The 20,395-nt window shown below is 32.9% G+C and overlaps 1 protein-coding gene across 2 annotated transcripts; it reads left to right on the forward strand.

Annotated features, from left to right (window-relative positions):
* Positions 1-7,082: 7,082 nt before the first annotated feature.
* LOC132302297 (uncharacterized) lies at positions 7,083-17,877 on the forward strand. Of its 2 annotated transcripts, none has more exons than XM_059799142.1 (7): positions 7,083-7,452; positions 9,792-9,863; positions 9,964-10,031; positions 12,326-12,473; positions 12,571-12,654; positions 13,634-13,729; positions 17,632-17,877. In XM_059799142.1, exons 1-7 carry the CDS (start codon positions 7,174-7,176, stop codon positions 17,635-17,637), a joined length of 753 nt encoding a protein of 250 aa, XP_059655125.1. In that variant the 5' UTR covers positions 7,083-7,173; the 3' UTR covers positions 17,638-17,877. The 2 variants fall into 2 exon arrangements, with proteins under 2 accessions (XP_059655125.1, XP_059655130.1); XM_059799147.1 differs by having other exon boundaries at positions 13,640-13,729.
* The last annotated feature ends 2,518 nt before the right edge of the window (positions 17,878-20,395 follow it).

Below are 20,395 nucleotides of genomic sequence, written 5' to 3' on the forward strand. Positions count from 1 at the left end.
TATTCCATTTATCAGCTTTGCATAATTCTTATCAAGTTCTTTCATGTACTTGCGTTTGTGCTTTAAATACAGATACAAATCTTTAAGAAAGCTATATCCGATTGTTTCAGATGATCCAGCCATTGCAGCTACAACTGCCATCCTACAAAAATAGAGAACAATAATTATTAATTCATGGCGAGGAAAGTTAAGAGCAAGCATAATGTGCACATAAATCAGATTCATTTATTGGTAACGATTCTAAGAGAAATTCCTGGGACCAATTTAGAAATGCAATCAATTGTTAATTTAAGATATTCCCCCCTTCATGGTTGCTCTTATTTAAGAACTAGTATCATTTGATGATTTTTTTGTGCGACTTACCGGCAATTATTAAAGGCTCAAAGCACACCGAGGTGCTAGAGGTCCAGCCTAGGATCGCAAGCCTCACAGCTTACAATTGAAATTTTAAAATTTTAAACTACCATAAAAGCATTCACATCTTATAAATCATATCAATATTCAAAAATTTAATATCAAACATGAAAAATTAAATCCATCAACCATATAATCAAACTGCATTTCAAATAACAAATTACTGTATTTAAAACAAAACAGCAGGATTAGGAAATAATTTAAGACAACATTCTAATAAGGAGGAGGGGGGTGTGGAAGGGAGAGAGAGAGAGACAGAGATGAGAGGAAGACAGAGAGAGGGCCAGAAAAAAAAAAACTGTTAACCAAGAAAAAAAAATGCAGGAATGTTAACCAAACAGAGAGAGACGGTGAAAGAGAAGAAGATGAAAGAACTGTAGGTTGTGTTGTTCTGTAGGGCTTCGTCCCTTTCACATCCGTCTCAGAAGTTAAGAGGTAGCATAATGTGCACATAAATCATATTCATTTATTGGTAATGATTCTAGGAGAAATTCCTAGGACCTATTTAGAAATGTAGTCAATTGTTAATTTAAGATATTCACAGTTGCTGTTATTTATGAATTGCTATCACTTCATGATCTTTTTTGTGCGGTCACAGTGAAGTTCACATGGTGCAGTGATAGTTACATATACATATCTACTAGTTGTGGCCATCGATCCGAAACAAGATACTTATGTGATTGTACCTTAACAATAACTTCATTGCGGAGAGATCTACCGGAAAATAGAATTAGAAGGTTGATCTGCCTTTTACCTACAGCCTGAAAACCTCTGAACCTTGAACTTGAGCTTGGATCAAGTTGTTTGCAAGCAAGAGAAAATTAGCTTGTGACCACATGAAACATATATACTATTTTTTGTGTCTACAAGCGTATTCCAGTGACTTGTTTACAACCCCTATGCAAGCCACCGATGTTCATGAAAAGCTTGATTCGTTATATTCTATTACCATATAGGCTCATGCATACACACAATATATGTGAAGTTCGCTAGTTTCTCAAACTTACTTGGGTAATTACTTATGCATTAAAAACTATTTATAAACTTGCATATATTTATGCTTAATTTATCAAGTTTCAATATTTTCTAAACTTCACTGAATATTGCTTGTGCATTAAGAAAACTGTTTGAACTTTATTTCATGCATATTCAGACTAGTCGATCCATGCATACGTAGGTTGACCGATCAAGGCTTAACAAGCATTGATCGTAGCTGGACAGTAGTTTTGCTTGGCTTAGAACACAACCATTGGGGACATAAAATGATGTTCTCTTCTCACATCGTTATGAAGAGGTCTAAGTTAGGTCAGTGGACAAAGTAGAAGGAAGGTTGCTAATGGTCGTGGTGGAATGGTATAGACCTAAGAATGGTTGAAAATAATGTTGACAGAGGACTTAAATTGAAATAAGTAAAATCAAATTACAACAATGAGGGACGGAGCCAGTGTGTGCCCGGAGGCATGTGACCGAGCCATTGTGTGCCTGGGGGCACATGCCCCTGACGTGGCCCGCCAATTGCATTATATGGTGATTTGTTATTATATTTATATATATATAAAAATTTCTATATAATGTCCCCCTAAAATTTTTAGTTACCTGAAACTGTATTCAATGAAAATATTACCAGACAATTTTTTATACTAGTCATTGGTTTAACTTATTGTTTTGAAACGATTTTTTTGATGCTTTGCTCCTTGATTTGAACAATCTATATTTGTATAGTTAATTTTTTTTTCTTGTTGTTGAAATTCTGGCTCCACCCCTGCAAACAAGGGCAATGCACAAGCAAAAATACTAATGCAATTAACGTGATTATGTAAAATTGATGCAGTAGTTGGTATAATTTTAAGAGGAAATAGAGAGCAAAAATAAAATAGAAGTTGATAAAGTGATATTAAAGGTAAATGGGCAATGGAAGGAAATAAAGGAGGAATTAAAATAAATATTTGGGTTCAATAATCAAACATATTCAATTATGACCTTTTTTGCAAATTTCTTAACTAATCAAATTCAATTATGACCTTTTTTACCTAACAGACCTTTGAGAAGGAGATCGACGGCGGTAACAGTTTCCGGCGAGATAGACGGCTGTTGAAAATTCCGAAAATGACGGAGAGGTTAGATGACGACTGAGAGGCTGTGGTGGCGGTGGTTGGCGACGGTAACATTCAGTGTTTGAGTTTGGGTTTGCAGAGAAGCCGATGGGATTTAGGGTTTAGGGTAGAGGTTTTGTTTTGTGGGGTTGGATTGGCGTGGGGAAGAAATCACTGTGATCTAAATACACTCAATAATCATTCATAAAAAAATATATCAATTACCCTCTATATATATATATATAACCTAAATATATAAGGATTGAAAAATAATAAAAAGAAATACTAGGATCATCTTTTATTAAAATCAAGTGTCCACTTTTTTATTTTTCACCATCCTAATATAATAGTTTTAATGTACTATTTTTTTTAATATTCTTATTTTACCTTTCTTACTTTAAAATTATAAGAGCAATTTAAAATTATTTCACCCTCCTTACTTTTGAATTGTAAAAGCAATTAAATTATGTAGATTGGTCATAAAAAGGTATATTTAAAATTTTATTTCCTGCCACTGTAATGAAAAAATAAATTAAAAACTAAACTATTAAAAGGAAAAAAATTATGATAGAGGGAGTAATAAAAATATTAATTATCCGTTTGTTTCGACGTAAAATATTCGTTTTGAAAAATATTTTTATTTTTTAGGTAAAATATTTTTTTATTTTACTTTGTTAGTATTTGACAAAGGTTTAAGTCGAAGTTAAAGTCAAATCTATCGAGCAGGACATATAAAATAATTTGTCGAAAATTTATGAATAAATTATTTTTGTTAAATTTTAATATATTTTTTTCTTCCTAAATATTTTACGATAACCAAATACCAGAAAATAAAAAAATAAAAAATTTCTAAAAAATATTTTACGCACAGTTTACCGTAATTACAAGCATCTCCCTTATGGTTTGAAAAATTACTCGAACCTCCCCTAAAGATAAATTAACCCACAAAGACCTCCCTTTTGTTACAGTCAACACAAGTCAATGACAAATTTTGTTAATGTCATGTACTGATCAATAAATTAAAATTTTCATAGTACCCTTCGTCCATCCCCTCTTTGTCACATATGATACTATAGTCATTTATCATAACAATTTGAGGGCATTTTAGTAAATTAGACAAATTTACTTAGTGTATTTGACGGTCCGTCACTAGGAAGGGAAGTCTGTGTAGGTTAGTATAATTTGAAGGAGAGGTCCGAGTAATTTCTCAAACCACGAAAGAGATCCCTGTAATTATAGCAAATCATATGAGAAGTCTGTGTAATTTATCCAAATATTAAAATCATCCTCTAGACTTGTGTTTCCTACTCTTTTAAATCCTTAAAATATTATTGCTGAAGTGATAGAAATTTTAATAAAGTTGTTTCCTCACATATAATCTATGAAATTAGATTATCAAATCATGGGAGAGAAGCTTTCTTTGAATTGGTTTTATATGAAAATATAAACCAAATATCTTGGCATTTAGAGATGATGTTAGCATATTTTGATTTGGTATTTTCCCTTGAAAATTTTGTAGTATTCAATACGATGATAAAGGATCTTAATAGAACTTCACATTTAGAGATGATGTTAGCATATTTTGATTTGGTATTTTTCCTTGAAAATTTTGTAGTATTCAATACGATGATAAAGGATCTTAATAGAACTTCACATTTAGAGATGATGTTAGCATATTTTGATTTGGTATTTTTCCTGGAAAATTTTGTAATATTCAAATACGATGATAACGGATGATAAAGGATCTTATAGAACTTTATAGGTGACTTAAAATGGTTAAGTTTTGAATTTATTAAGAATTTATCAATTTTAGTATATTATGTCATGAAAAAGCTATTCTAGCATAATTTTGGCCATTGTTTCTCTTTAAAACTGTACTATGGATGGATCAATGTATTTGTGTTGATAAAATTTTGGTATTAAAGTCGTTAGCTATCAAATGATTTATAAGTGTTGTGTACTTACGAATGCATATTGTGTATATACAATTCGAATGAATCCAGTGTACGACATACCGAGGTCAATACATTTTTTACAATACTCATAAGAAACCTTAAACCCTAGTCTATAGTCTATCTAAACCTTAAACCCTTTTCACTCCCATTTTAAGAAAATCATTGTACATGAAAAGAAAAGAAAAAATACATTTATTATACTAAAAAATGTTCCTCAATTGCTTTCATCACCCATCATGCAAGTCGTCCTCGGTAAACTAAGTTTGACCCATTCAATGGATGAAACATTAATTTCTCGTGTGGAACCAACTCAATGAAGCTTATCAGCAAGATTTTTTCATGTAACAACGTTTACAATATTTACGTAAATTTCTGTAACGGTTTTTTTTTTTTTAACATTCTGAGTATATTTTTGCTTCAGCTTTCTTTTTAAGTTTTATTAACTTAAATTTTATCACTTTCACCTGCAAAGTCGTTCTCACTTCATATGCGTACTTAACACTCACTTCTAATCAAAGAATCGAGTTGGGTTATGTATACTCTCAGCAATGACAAAAATATATGTCAGAATTTAAGGCTTTAAAATCCTGAAAAACACAAAGCCATGGTTTGTTTGGCTTCAAATTCAAATGTCCTAGTGTTACAAATTTAATCATTTTGTTCAGCACAAGAAAACCACTTAATCAATTGCCCTTTAGTTATATGCATTGCTTCCCCAACAATTCTAATCATCATCATCATATTACCAGAGTGCCATTCAACTTTCTTTATATTAAGATATTGAACATATCATCATTATTCATTAGTGTACATATTGTCCTTTATATCATTCATTTTTATGAGTGTCACTAGAAATTATGGAGTAAGAAATGATTGCAAAACGTAAGAGGAAAAATATATATTTAGATATTCAATCAAAATGATGATTTATGATTATACATCAGGGGAGCTATCATTTGTAGAAATTCATTTGATAAGTATATAATTTTAAGTCGAGAGTGTCATACAATTAGGGCTGTAATTTGGGTGAGTTAAGCGAGTTTAAGATATAATTTGTGATGAACCCATCATATGAAATGTTAAACCTAAATTCAACCCAACCTTATCTTTAACCCTAGCTGTTCAATTCTAGCCAAACCCATCCTTCTACTTTTAAATTTGGGCTTCTAACTCGGTCTTAAATTCCATGTTAAAAATTGAGGTGAATTTGAGTTACTCATATACCTAATCTTCACACAAAAAATTTAATATGATCTTGAATTAGTTTTAGATTAAATTATTCTTAAACAAAAAAAAAAAAAAAAAAAAAGGGAAGATTTAAAGACATATTATAAATTTTGAATAAATTACAAACAAATTTTTAGAAAATTAATTATCATAAATGTTAACATACAGTAAGTTAAGATTTAACAAATGAAGTTGAAAAAAGAAAAAAGAAAAAATAATCTTTGTTTAAATATTATATACAACGTATTTAAAGTTAAAAATATATATGAAAATAATATTAAAATTCGGGTTCGGATTTGCTCAGGTTGCTAGTTTCTCAACCCAAGTCCAGCCCTAATTAAATTTGGGTTAAGATTTTTCAATTCAGACCTAACCCTATTTGTAAAAATAATTGTTCAACCCCACGAAAAATCAGGTAAGCTCAGGTTTCAGGTTGTCCAACCTAAGTTGCACCCCTCCATACAACTGATTACAAATTCAAATATGACATTTATTCGGTGAGCTTTGCAAAACCAACACAAATAATAATAATTATTATTTTTATTCCAAATAAGATTTAAGATCTTTGATTCTTTATATAATGATTAATGACCTAACAGTGATTATTTAAGGCCAATTTTTATTATTATTATAAAAACCGTGCTTTTATTTTAAAAAATCAAGTAGAGTGCAAATATATAAAAGTATAGTACCAGTGTGATATCCCATTATCTTGTATTCAAATTTTAAAACCAAATTAATAGGAATTTATCTCTGAAACATTTTCCATGTAAAATTTCCCGATGATAATGTGATGTCCAATTATCTTTGTATTCAACTTTGGGTGTAGTCCGAGTTTTAAATACATGAAATGATAAAATAATTTTAAAAAGAAAAAATTGATTCCTAATAGTAATTTAAAAAAAAATAATTGCAAATTATGAAATTAAACCAACCAAACAAACTGTCACAAAAAAAAAGAAAAAGAAAAAAAAAAAAACATTTGATGCAAGATCACAAAATAGTACAAAGATTATTGGCTTCTTTTATAATTTTTAAAAAATAATATTTGCTTCGCTCAATTAAATTCCTACCAACTTATCTTCTGAAATTTCAGTATATAAAACAATATTGATGCTGAACTCCCCACTTTACCCTTGTGCACAACTACTAATAATTTTATATTGTTTTGTATTTCCATCCAAAAACGAGGGCATTTAAGAATCTCAAATCGGTTCGGCGGTTCTGGTTGCCACTAATTACCCGCCGGTCTTGTACTGTAGCCGTTACAAGATATTTCTTGGACTTATATGCAATTACAACCACCCAACAGGGCCATTTTAGTCAATACACATAGAAACAGGTTCGTTTCGTAAATTCCGCCAGTACAGTGCGCTACCTTTTTAAACTGTGTCCCCTCTCTCCTCTCTCCCCACTCTGTCTTGTTGCCATGTTCTTCCTTCATTCTAGAGAGAGAAAGTAGAGAGAGATAGAGTTTGTGAAACATGGTGAATGACTTCATGGTTTGTGTTGATCGGATTATAGCATCGGCATGCTTCGATTCGGTTAATCAGAGAGAAAGACTCCGTGAAGAAGTAGTAGTAGTCACTGAGAACAATGCGAGTTCTCTGAACAATAATGGAGTGGTTGATGTGATCAAGAACATTAACAGTGATGGTGGAGGTGAGGGTTGTTCAAAAATTGTAAGAGAGTGTAGAATTTGTCAGGAAGAAGATGAAGAGCATGAGATGGAAGCTCCTTGTGCCTGTAGTGGCACTCTAAAGGTCTTCACTTTTCTGGGTTTTTTTTCTTTCTTTCTTAAATTTATGTGAGTTTTACATTTCTGACTTGGGGTTTGTGTGGAAAATATGTTTTGTTCTTTATCTAAGGTTGGTTTTTATTAATTTTGCCATGTGGGTATGTGCATTTATTGACTCTTATGTGTTTCTGTTTGAAGGTTTCATTGTTGAAGTTATTTAATTTTTTTAGAATTAAGTAATTTATTTTTTAAAAGTCTAGGATTGATTTTTTTTTTTTTAATCTTGCTATTTATTTATGTTAATTTTTGTGTTGGGAATTTAAGTAATTCCATTTTTTCCTTCCAATAATTTTTATATATTGTAGTACACTCGCCATATTCTAATTTAGTGAGGTCTTTTGTTTTTTGGCTGGGGGTTTCAGGGTAATTAATTGGTTTGTGAAAATAGTTTAATAGATACCTACTTTATGGATATTCTATCCTTCTTTTGTATTTTGCTCAATGTCGATTTTCGCATATCATCTATTATTGGAATTTATTTTTAGTACTTTTCATGATTCATGTGATGAATTTTGGGTTTTTTCTCTGATTGCATGTGGGGGGGTACTCTTGAATTCGAAAATTACTTATTCAATATAGATTAAATTGTGTGTGTGCACACTCATATAGTTTGTAGTTCTATGGGAATTACTTCCGTGAATTTGGTATACTATCAGTATTTGGGCTTTGCTGCAAGATATTATCCCCCTAACCTTCCTAATACTACATTTGAGTCCTTATCTTTATTGGTTCATTTGTCCTCTTGTCGTTAATTATGCATTTAAATCTTTTCGGAAAATTGCTTTTGATGATGTTGACAAGCCCTTTTTCTTGCTTCTTCTTGTTTGAAATTTGAGTTGGTCAAAAAGTTGACGATTTTGTTACTAAATTTTGTTTTAAGGTTTATATCTGCTGTCGTGTTCTATTGATTTGGGCGGATTACCAAGTGTGATGGGAACATGTATCCCCTCTTATTTGTCAAGGATTATTATTGTTGGTTTAGACCCCTCTCTCCATCTCTCTTGAGGTTTATATCAGTTTCTAATGGATGTTTTTGTTTTGTTTCTGGCTGGCTCATTTTCCATCTCATTTTATTTATTTCACTTTCTTTTTAGGTTAATATGTGATTGGTTCAAAAGGGCTCACGTTTAGAATATATGATGCCCTCTTTTTCATTTTTTTTTTTTTTTTTTTTTTTTTGCTTGATATTTGTGTACAGTTTTCCATTTATTGTTTTGGTCAATGGTCATTCCTTTTGTTGTAAGATGAAATGATTTTGATGGAATGATCATTCGTCAAGAATAGTGGGGAATGATGATTCCAACTTTAAAATTGGCACCAAACACGAGAATGAAAAAAAATCCCATTCCATTCCACTTTCTTTTATTTCATTCCACCACACCAAATTAGCCCTTACAGTATTGCTACACAAAGTGAAAGTTTAGATCGATTAACCAATGCAAATTCAAACTAACCAATAGGCATCTTCATGTGGGGTCCACATGATACCATCTCTATGATCTCTATTGATTATTTTGAACTCGTATTGGTGAGTTGATTAGGTATTTCACTTTAAAACGGAATTTTCCTTATTCTTATCTATATTTCGGTTTTGCTTCTTTGTTTGCTTCTCTTAGTTGGTTTGTGATTACTTCTCTAGTTCTCAGTTGCATGTCAGAGAATTTTGAATAGAAAATTAACTCCATTAATGTAAGTTTCATACTTAATTCACTAACAGTTTGCATTAATTTCTATATACGTGTGTGTGACTGTCTGTTATAGTATACTGCTATATTTGGGCTTTGCTTAAAAACCACCATATGTTCTTGTACCATATGTGCTATCATCCAACATTCTTGATGATCCATTTTTGTTCTTATATTAACTTATTACTTGGGTTATGGTTTCTATGTAATTATAATTTTTTTGATATAATTTATGGAGTCCAGTTTGTAAAAGCCTTTTCTTTTCTTAGTTGTTAATTATTGGACTTGTGAATCAGTCTTGGAATAAAAAAAGCCATTACCCTGTATTGGTCTTGCCTGTTCGGGGTGTTGGAACTGACCTCACTTCTGGCATTATTTTTGCACAAAATGACTGCTCTCATACTTTTGAGCATGCATTCTTACACTTGTTTATTTACTATTGAACCAAGCTCAGATTTGTTTAATCCTGTAGTCTCAAAATTTACTGATTTATTTGCCATCATTTTTATTCTTTATTTTTGGTTTTTATCTGCTTTCTTCTTTTACTGGTTTCTTTGGATTTATTGCTAGGTGGAGAATTGTAAATTGTCCACTGATTTTTTTCTGCTCGGGCATGTAGTTTGCTCATAGGAAATGTATTCAAAAATGGTGCAACAAAAAAGGAGATATCACCTGTGAAATCTGCAATCAGGTTATTGGACTTTGGAACTTTATTTTCGTAATTAGATTTGTTTGTGCACATGAATTTGTGTAATTTGAAGAATAATTTGTACAATTCTTTCTTTTAATAGGTCTATTCGCCAAATTATACTCTTCCACTGGCAAGAAGCGACCCTGATGTTATGGCAATTGATATCAGGTAACTGTTTGAGGCTTCACCAATACGACTTATTTTTTTGCGCTTTATGTATAAGCTTAATGTTTGTGGAGTGAGATGTGTCTGCAATTTGTTGGAAAGAATCTGCTTTTAACATTGCTCAGAGAAAATTGTTTTAATATTCATTTCCGCTCTTCATAAATAATGCTCAGTAGGTCGTTCTGTAGTTGCGGGAAAGAAAAGACACATGCTGAATTCTTCCCTACGATACCCTCAAATAGTTGTGAGACCCCCCCTTTTTTTTTCTCCTTCTGCAAGTATTGGGGCATCAATAATAGGTTCTATTAATGAAGCAATGAAGTGTACAAGAAGAGCGAGGAAGACCTTTGTGGGTCTAATTGGTTTCCTTTTCTCTCTTTGTGTGCCTTTCATTTTTTTATCTTTTAATTTACTTTTACAGAATCAAATGGCAACTTGTCAAATCATTGCAATAGTCTTCACCAGTTATGACCTATCTACAAAAAGGCTTCAGGAATACTTCAGTCGAGGATATAGATATCTTCTTGAAGTTTTTCTGTGTACTCTTTTCTTTTTCTACCTTCTAATTTAGCTTTCCCAATATTAGATAGATGCAACATTCTTCATGATCCTTTGCCTTCACTTTCTGAATTGTCACATCCATGCATTTGAAATTTGCTGCAATGGGTCAGTTTTACCAGTAGTCTGGGAATCCTTTTAAATTTTGAATATGCTGCAGTTTTCTCTTAACTCCTTAAATTGTACTGAATACTTTCATATTTATGTTGTATACCAAGAACTGTATTTGTTTCCATAGTTATTGATTGGTTTCAAATTATATATGGATTAGCCCATGATACATGTCTAGGAACTTGTTGCTAAATTGGAAGATCTTCCTTGAAGCACCTTTAGGTCTATTTTCCAATTAACCTCAAGGGTTACTGTTTTTTAACTTATGGTATAACCTCTTTGTTATACATACGACCTTAATGGATGCATGAGATTTAGCTGTTGAATTCTATGTCATGTTGAGTTTTCCTTAAAAGTATATCTGTAATGGTTGCACTAAATTAATGGCAATGAGTTCTTCAGCATCTTTAATCCTTGTTTCATGTTTATCAATGGATTTACTTGAGTTTACCATTAATTTTGGTAGCATGCTTCTCAAGGTCCTTTGTTAACATGACTAAATATTGGATTAGTTTATCTTTCTGTTTTGATTATGAGAGCTTTATTTGCCAATGTAAGGTAGGTGATTTATATCTATATATATATATATATATTGGGGTAATGGGGCTGTTGGTTGCGCCATGGTGTCCCCCACTCATTTGTGTCAAGATTACTCAATAGGATGCACGTACTCACCTGTAAACCACATGCATCATATAAGCCTAGGGAGAGTTGAATGTGAGGCATCTTGTTCTTGAGTCGTCACCACGACTAACTCACCTACATTTGCAGATTTACCATGTGCATCAGGTAATCTAGCAATGCCTCTTGGTGCTTGATATTGATGGGTGTGTGCCAGGGATATGCAAAAGCCCTGCTTGGCATAGTTTTCAGTAAAACTAACCTGGAAGAGGAAATAAAGTATAGCACATTCTAGTGCATATGTTAAAGTAGGATGCTATACAATGTGGGCCTCCCCTTGTTAATTAAACTCGCTTCTATTGCTCTGGGCTAGAGACAACCTCTGTTGGCCCTTATTGCTCGGTTAACCTGCTGCCTCATTATTGTTGTTAAAGGAAAATACATTTTTCTTTCTTTTCTTTTCCTTTTTTTCCCCCAATTTTTTAATTTACTATGTATTTTGGACCCCTAAAACATACAAGGTGTTTCCGGATTGATTTTGTGCAAATTGTGAGTTTGAAGTCTCAACTCTAAACAGCAAAAGAATATAAGAGCCAGCTCAAACTGCTTTTGTGGTCTAATAATAAATTTTTATTAGGACCTAAGACATAATCTTTCATTAAAGAAATAAAATAATCCTAGTTTCGTGATTGGTGTTGGTCCTTTGGTGCCACTTGGTTGAAATAAGATGTGGTTTCACCAAGAGCAGTCATCCTTGGGCGAAAGCATATACGTCACTCACAGGATTTTGTCAACTAGAGGATAAGCTTTGAGCTCTCTCTCTCTCGAAGAGGTGAAGAATGATAAAGGTAGCGTCCAACACCACCACCAACTCCCCCCCCTCGGGGGGCGGTCCATTGAATTTGGTTGCCTGCTAGTTGAGCTTAAAAATTATGCTGTAGTAGCTACTATTTCTGTTAACTATAGATTCATAGAGTTTTGTAATGTTTTTTCATCTCTTTCTTCAGGCAAGCATGGGGACAACACATTAATCTTCGGGATTCTCATTTTCTGGCTTTAGCTGCTGTTGAGCGTCAGTTCCTGCAATCGGAGTATGAGGACTATGCTGTCACAAATAACGGCAGCATTGCCTGTTTCTGCTCCGTAGTTATCGTTGTGAGCAAACCACACAAACCTTTGTCTTTTCTTTTTTAAAATTATTATTTCTTTTGCCTTTCAGACATTGAGTATGAGGGTCTGTTAATTCGTGCAGTTAATGTCAATCTTGCTTATACGTCAACTTCTCTTTGTCACAAGAGATTTTAGGATGGTGCTGGAGTCATCAACTTTCTTCAATGTAAGTCCAAGATGATTTCATTGACTAGTTTGCATGTTTGCATATTGCATTTAAGTACAGTTGATGTATGAGTATGCATACCTCTTTGTGTGCGCACGCATAGGGATGTCAATGGGATGAGTCACTCCTATCTCAAACCTGCCCTGCAATAAAAATTAATTGCCAAATCCACTCCATCCAGTCCCGCTTGGTAGTCGGGACGGATTTGGGTCGACCAGATATGCAATTTTTAAAAAAAATACAATATTGAATATAAATCTCCAGAAAAATGTAAGTAGTAACAAATTCTTAAAAATCGTAATTATGAAATTTCTTAACTTTGCAGTGAATATTTTTATTTAACATAAAAAATAATGAGAAGAAAAAGGATCTGACTAATAATAGATTATATATTTGTTTATTTAATAGCAATCGGGTTGAATTTTGAATCTCTTTCCAAATTTGACTCTAACCAGATAAGAATACTCCCAAATCCGTTCCACTAGGGGTTGGTTAAATTGACTTTGCTATATGTATTCTGCCTTCTCGAATAAAAAATGATTTGAACATTTACTATCATGCTTATGCTGTGAGTATTCAAATTCAAATTTTTTCTTTTAGTGAAGCCAAAACAAGTAGGTGAACTTTACCAACAGGCCTGTGGCCTAGCGGTACAAGGCTCCTACTTCCCAAAGGGAGGTCAGGGGTTCGAACCTCAGTGGAGGCAGTGTGTGTGAGTCCCAACTAGGGAAAAAAAAAAAGTAAGTGAACATTGTAAAAATGTGAGGGCCTTTACAAGCACACGTGTTCGTGTTCAGTTAGCCAATTAAAAACTTGTTAGTTGTCAATAACTAGTGTTCTGCAGAAATCTATGTTGATCTGAACACGTCATTGGATGATTACTTTCTATTGTCGCCTGCAAAGATAGCGTTAGGATTTTTTTAGGCATCTAAATTATTTGAAATTCTGGCAAGTAGAAGTATAACTTCGTGAATTTCAGTTCCAGGTTTCCATTCTTCAGCTTGCTGGTTTTCTTCTCCCATGCTATGTGATGGCACGCTCATGGTGCATAATACAAAGCCGAAGGAGGAGGCAGGTGAGTCATATCTCTCTCTCTCTCTCTCTCTCTCGTTTTCTTAATAACCTAGAAGATTGCCAACAATTCAAATTAATATGGTCTTTTTTTTTTTGTCCTTGTTTCTATTTTCTAATGGTCATGACATTGATTTTTAACTGAGTCAGTATGGCATGAAAACTGGATGTGACAATGTAATGCTAATGGGAAAGTTTGTTATTAATACCTGAACCTTTATGTGAAAAATTTGAATGTTTTATATGAAGGAATTTTTAAAATTCAGCTTATAATTTGAGAATATGGGTAATATGCTACAATAGAAGATTGGGTTTGAATTTGTGGCTGGTGCATCTGTTTGTAGAGATGAATCCAAAGTTCTATCTTCCTACATTAATGCTATATTAGGGATGTTTGCTAGAACATGCGTTGATCTTTTCACGTATTTTTTACTAGTCATTATTAGCATGATTCTAAAATCTTGGCAAGATTTACATATTTATTTATTTATTTATTTATTTTTCATTATTAACAAAGGACCTGACTAAATTGTGATTCAAAAATAGTGATTATTAATACCGCTGCTTGTATAATTGGGGGGTTACTTAGAATCTGCTGGTATATTGCCAGTTTCTTTGAACTTCAACTGAAATCTTGCTTAAGGTGCTTAGAAGGAAGAAACTGGGTTTTAGTTCATAGGAAGGGCAAAACTCATAGGGAGGGGGGAAACTATGTTACCTGGATTTTGACTAAAATTCACGATTCCCATAGTATTCAAAGTTTAATCGTTTAGGTGGTATGAATAATCTTTGAAAAGTGGCATAAAGTATGGTCTCTAGGATACAAAATAAATTCTCTGTTCTTGTTTAACACACCCAACCTTGGATTTCTAACTTTGTAAGTTAGTCCTATCAGGATTATTAGTAAAGCCACCTATAAATGGCTATGCAATCCTTCTATTTAGTGGAGTTGTGGGATTTTATGTAATCCTTCTATTTAGTGGAGTTGTGGGATTTTATGCTGTCGTGGATTTTGGGGGGAGTCCTGAGGGATACCTATGAATTTTTAATGTCCTAACCATCAAGCTAGTTACAACCATTAAATCGAAAGTAAATTAAAGCAGAACAAAGAATGCACAACGGGCACTGTGACTTTTACATCAAAAATTCAAAACAGTAAAAAACCACGGGACCTTGTCCAATTATATCAAATTCCACTATCAAAAACAGAAAACTAAGTTAACAGTTCAATAACCCCAGAACCTCTAGTTACCTCTTGACAGAGACTGATCCACCATCTCACAAGGGCATAAAGTCCGATACAACTACAAACTTAGCTCCTCGTGAATAGGATTTTAGTGTTTTAATTTGGGAAGGAAAACAGGCTTGATTGATCGAGGAACATGTCGATCAATCAACACACATACTTCAACCTCTGTCAAATATCTCGATCGATCGAAGTACTCTGCATTGCTATATGAAGAAACTTTTAAGCAAAGTAGTTTCCGGAAAACACTGTTAGGTTAATAGGACTTGCGTTGGCAAATTTTGTAGAACAAAACTAGAGTATGTAACTTTTGGTTTACTTTCTAGTTAGTTTAGAAATTTTCAAAAGTTAGTAGTATATTACCTCTCAAGGGCGAAGAAGGAAATTTACTTATCAAAAAAAAGAAAGGTCGAAGAAGGAAATTAGAGCTACATTCAAGGGTATTTAGTAATCTTTGTCTTCAAGTTTAAAAAGTTAATTCAACACATTGATGCACACACCAAAAATTAGTTTTCATGTATGCATAATTAGGGTTTCCGTTTGTTACCTGATTTTAACTTGTTTTAATTCCTAGATCATTCAAATACGCATAAAGAGTTTTGGAAATTTCAATTCAGAGTATTGAACTTTTGTAGAGTGAAATCTATTGAGTAATCAATCAAGGACTTCTGTAGTATTGTCCATTGATAATGCTGTTTGGAAATCAATTTCCAAGTTGGTTTTAAACTCTAAAAATCCTATTCTCTCTACTTCTATGTTGCCTATTATATGTATAGTCTTAGGGCAAAAATATATTTAACTCATATAACCTATAATGCATATAGAGAAAGCATATTTCGGGAGTTCTAGAGTGCATCTTATTTTTCTTTTTGCATTCATCATTCTAGTATTGGTGAGTGTAAATTCATGTGTTGTCATCATCTGCTGTGTAATTCAACGAAGAGTTCAACACAATCACCCAATCCATCATTAAATATTAAAGCCTGGACGACTAGTGGCTGAGACCAAAATCACTAGAGAAGTTTCACGAGGAGAGGATGTTGTTGACAAGCGGAAGGACTGCCTGAAGATGTTGGGGAGAAAGTTTAGAGTTTTCTGGAGGTAACTAGGGGATTGTTGGGGTAGAATCCGTTAACCTAGGTTGTACGTTCTTTCTCGTATTGTGGATTTTTGTTTACTTTAGACTAGATTCCATGGTTTTTCCCCTGGGTTTCCATGTAAAAATTAGAATTTTATTATCAGCTATATTTTGAATTTGAATTTCCATAAAGATAGTTTTAAACTCGAAAAATTGCTGAAATTGGAAAGTCATCCTACAAAACCTATTCACTCACCTCTAGGTCAAGATCAAAGACCTTGCGTAACTCTCCATCAGAGCCTCAGGTTCCCACTCCTTACTCCTAGCAAACACTTGTAAGCAAATCAATTAGGATTCTCCCAATAAAATCATGAAATCTAAAACCCCCTAGTGCATGAACTCTAAAATTTGGAGAGTGCATATAGTAGTGTCAATTTATCCTTTGGTCTCGAAGATTACACTTTTGCCCTTGGTGGAATCTTGAATTTTATCTTTTACTTTGTCTAAGAGTTAATTAACTTCACACTAACTTTCAAATTCTAACCAATGGGTCATTAGCCCAATGTTATAACCTTTCCTCCCTCAAAGGGTAGGGGTTCGACCAAGATTGTTCTTACACAAAAGAGTCGCCCAGCATTTTAGGAAGCAAAATGAAATTGTTCTTACACAATCATATTTGTAAATTGAAATCTGTGATGATAATAAATCGTTTATTAGTATTCCACTTACAAATATGCTTTAAGAATTAGTTGACGCACAAAAGTGTATTTGCCTCAAACCCAAACTCAGGTCCTAAATTTGTAAAAATGTTGTTTAACCAAGATTCTTTTGTGTATTTCTGGAGATTTTCAGATCTCTTTTTGGCCTGACACCCTTCCCCAAACACTGCCTCGAAGCTACTGAGCCCAAGGCATGCCAATGCAGTGTTGACCTGCTACTTCGGTCAATTCTAAGAGATTGCCTTTGTAAACATGAACATGCTAGATTGTTCTCTGTTGAATTAAAATTAAGTTACACATATGCTAAGAGCCTAAGAAGATGTCGGGTGTTTGTTGTGGTCTCAATTTGTGTAATCAAGACGTTGCCAAAGTCCAATCGTGGAATTAATACTAGTTTTGTTTAGATGGAATCTTGGTTGTTAGTGTTGGTCCACATGATTTATGATAGTAAATATATCAAAATACCACAAGAAATAAAATGCCGTGGAGCCTCTTCTTTGTATATTGTGGGAAAAAACAAAAAATGCGGTAATGTTTTGGATAAGTTTTAAATGTTGTTCGATTTATTGTTATTTGCCTCTTGCCATGTATTATTAGTTATCTGAGAGCCTATTGAATTTGGAGTGCGTGACTCTCAAATCCGAGATTTAAGTGCGTGGCTTGCATAGTCATTTACTAATATCCAGTGTGTTTTACCTTTGGTAATTGCATGATGAGAGAACAATCTGCATATTAAGGAGATCAATATGTGTACATAGTATTAGTTTTGTTGCTATAGCTTCATTGTTTGAAGTTCTGTTGATTCACTTTTATAAACATGATCCACATGAAGCAATTTACCTTGCATTTCTTATTTTCTCCAGGGCTAAGTAAGAAGCCATCGTCGCATATCCATCGCACTCTACTCTTCCCCAATACAGGCACGCTAATTGTCAATGCTCTCCCATAGGCAAGCTCTTTCGTCTATGGCTTCACTTGAGTTGTATTTCAATTAAAAGGTGTCATGACTCTTGCGAAATTCAGTACAGTATATTCTAGTACCTCCCCAAGCTACCTATGAACTCGAAAGCAAATGTAAATGTGAAAATCGAGTTCGCTAGGCTTTTTTACTTTTTGTTCTTCTCATGTCGAATGGGACACCATTGATGTTGTGAGGCATCACTTGAAAAACATGTCCGGATGAACACTGTCTGGTCCTCAGTTTCTCATATATATGTCCAAAAAGCTGAAACATGTCCAAAAAACTGTATTTATATATATATATATATATATATATATATATATATATATATATGCTGTGTTTTTTGTGCATTTCCATCATGCTGTGTTATATATATATATATATATATGGGCTGAAACTACGTACCTCATATGTTGTCTTTGAATTTTTTTTTCATAAACCTATGTATAAAAAACACAGCATGATGGAAATGCACAAATCAGTGCTTGCATTAGTTATAGCTAAAGCTTGAGTATATGATTTCCCTAGAAATTGACTGAGCCAAGTTGGTAATTTTATTTCTGTAACTTGTACCCTAGATTTCCCAATAGATGGACTATATCTATTAGTGGTCTCGGATCTCCTCAAATACACAATAAAAAATCACGACAGAAAAGTATAAACACAATAAACAAGCCACACAGAACACAAATATTTACGTGATTAGATAAAACTATGTCCACGGTGAAGATCCAGTAAAAGATTTGACACTCTGGGTTTTAAGAGTGTACTAAACACAAATATTTACGTGATTAGATAAAACTATGTCCACGGTGAAGATCCAGTAAAAGATTTGACACTCTGGGTTTTAAGAGTACTAAACACAAATATTTACGTGATTAGATAAAACTATGGCCACGGTGAAGATCCAGTAAAAGATTTGACACTCTGGGTTTTAAGAGTGTACTAAACAGGTTTGAGTCAATTTAGCATCAAACCACACCATAACCAACCCATTTATCATTAGAATCAAACAATCGAACCCAACTTTGGTTCTGCAAGGATTTTGTCTATTTATAATTATTGGCAAGCTAAACAGTCAATGGTGGAAACACTTTGCGCATGCTTTCACTCACACTGTGTGAGTTAAATTTTGTTGCTTTCACAATGTCGCACTGTGTGACCTAGATCAGGGAACATCAAATAACTGGATCCGCAATCTTTTCGGGTTAACCCAGTCCAAGTTTCACCCTTTAGTGTGACAATTCCATAATAGGGCCTTGCTAAAATTTTGAAGCAAGAATGTGTTAGCTACATACCACCCATATTATATGAGTTCAAGTTAGGACAAGAATGTAAACCATATTTAAATTCAAGGAAACATTTTTCCAACGAGATGATGATTTTTCCAACAAGATTGCACCATCTAATTTATATTTTAGGACACTACAATCCAAGAGAGATTAATATATTTCAAAAAAGTTAAAATAATCTTCCAACATAATCACATGGCAAGGGAGAGAATCATGTGTTGAAAGTCTACTAAAAACAACAATTAATCTTAATTTATATAAAAGCATGATAGGAATTGTTGTTGATGATGAAAAGATTAAGGGGTGTCTAAAATAGTAATTTTGGGTGAAGAAGAAAGTATAAAAAGAACAAATGGGAGGTGGGGGTGGGGTTGTTTTTCTTTGCAAAAAGATTGTGCCTTGACAATGATGTAGCACCTTCATGAAGCCTTTTTGAACTCTCAAGGTAGATGTTGACCCCATCCACCTTTGACACTATCAACCAACTACATTAAAATAGGGTAGTTTTTTTCTCTCTCTCAATAAACTTTAGTGCTTGAGAGTTTGTGAATACGATTGATTCTTTTCATATTTTGGCTATGTTGGTACCTATAATTGATTATGTGGTTTGCAATATATATATATAGAATTATACACAATATGGTGATGTTAGCATTGTCAATTAACTCTTTGATCTCATTTTGGTCTAGTAGATTCAAATCCTAGATCTTCCCTTGAGAGAAAATATACAATTGTGGCATTGGATCCTTTGTTATAGCGTGCTGTAATTTTTCAACCTAATTAAATTTAGTTTTAATTCATTAAATCTGTTAGTTAGTGTTTGTATGTATGTAATATGTATATGTATCTATGTAACATATTTGACATGAATTGCATGGAGAAGATTATCTATATCTTACACTTTTTATTACTTGTCCAAAAATATTGAAAATATATAGGACTTGCTTGATTTATGGCTTTAAAAACAGTTTTAGAGAACAATAAAAGACAGTTCTTTAAAAACAAATCTTTTTATAACTGAATTTTCAGAAAACTGAACCATGTAGAATTTGTTTTGTACAGTTTTTTATTTTTCAGTTTTTTGAAAATAGTAGAGTTACAAAACAAGCGAGGTCATATGTTTTTTTAACTCTAAAAGTAATTGCAATGAATAGATAGTGAAATAATGAAATTTCTTATACTTTTTTTATTTGAAATAATATGCTAATTTGTTACTAATCAATTGTTTTATTATTATTATAAAAGGAGAGAGAAAAGGAAGAGCTCCCCTATACATCTCAGGGTTAAGTTTGGAAATTTCCAGAGCTTTACGTTTTATCTAAAGTATTATTAATTTATTATTATTATGGGTTCTTTAGCTACTAATGCTGACTA

The sequence above is a fragment of the Cornus florida genome, unplaced genomic scaffold (genome assembly GCF_030987335.1).
Source record: "Cornus florida cultivar Cherokee Brave unplaced genomic scaffold, ASM3098733v1 CherokeeBrave_3.0.0_Hap2_Chr01, whole genome shotgun sequence".
Lineage (NCBI taxonomy): Eukaryota > Viridiplantae > Streptophyta > Magnoliopsida > Cornales > Cornaceae > Cornus > Cornus florida.

Bases quoted from the DNA above. Each gene is read 5' to 3' on its own strand.
- LOC132302297 (XM_059799142.1), top strand. From the start codon at position 7,174: ATGGTGAATGACTTCATGGTTTGTGTTGATCGGATTATAGCATCGGCA. The intron at 7,453-9,791 runs GTCTTCACTTTT...TCGGGCATGTAG, and splicing joins CCTGTAGTGGCACTCTAAAG to TTTGCTCATAGGAAATGTAT. The intron at 9,864-9,963 runs GTTATTGGACTT...TTCTTTTAATAG, and splicing joins CCTGTGAAATCTGCAATCAG to GTCTATTCGCCAAATTATAC.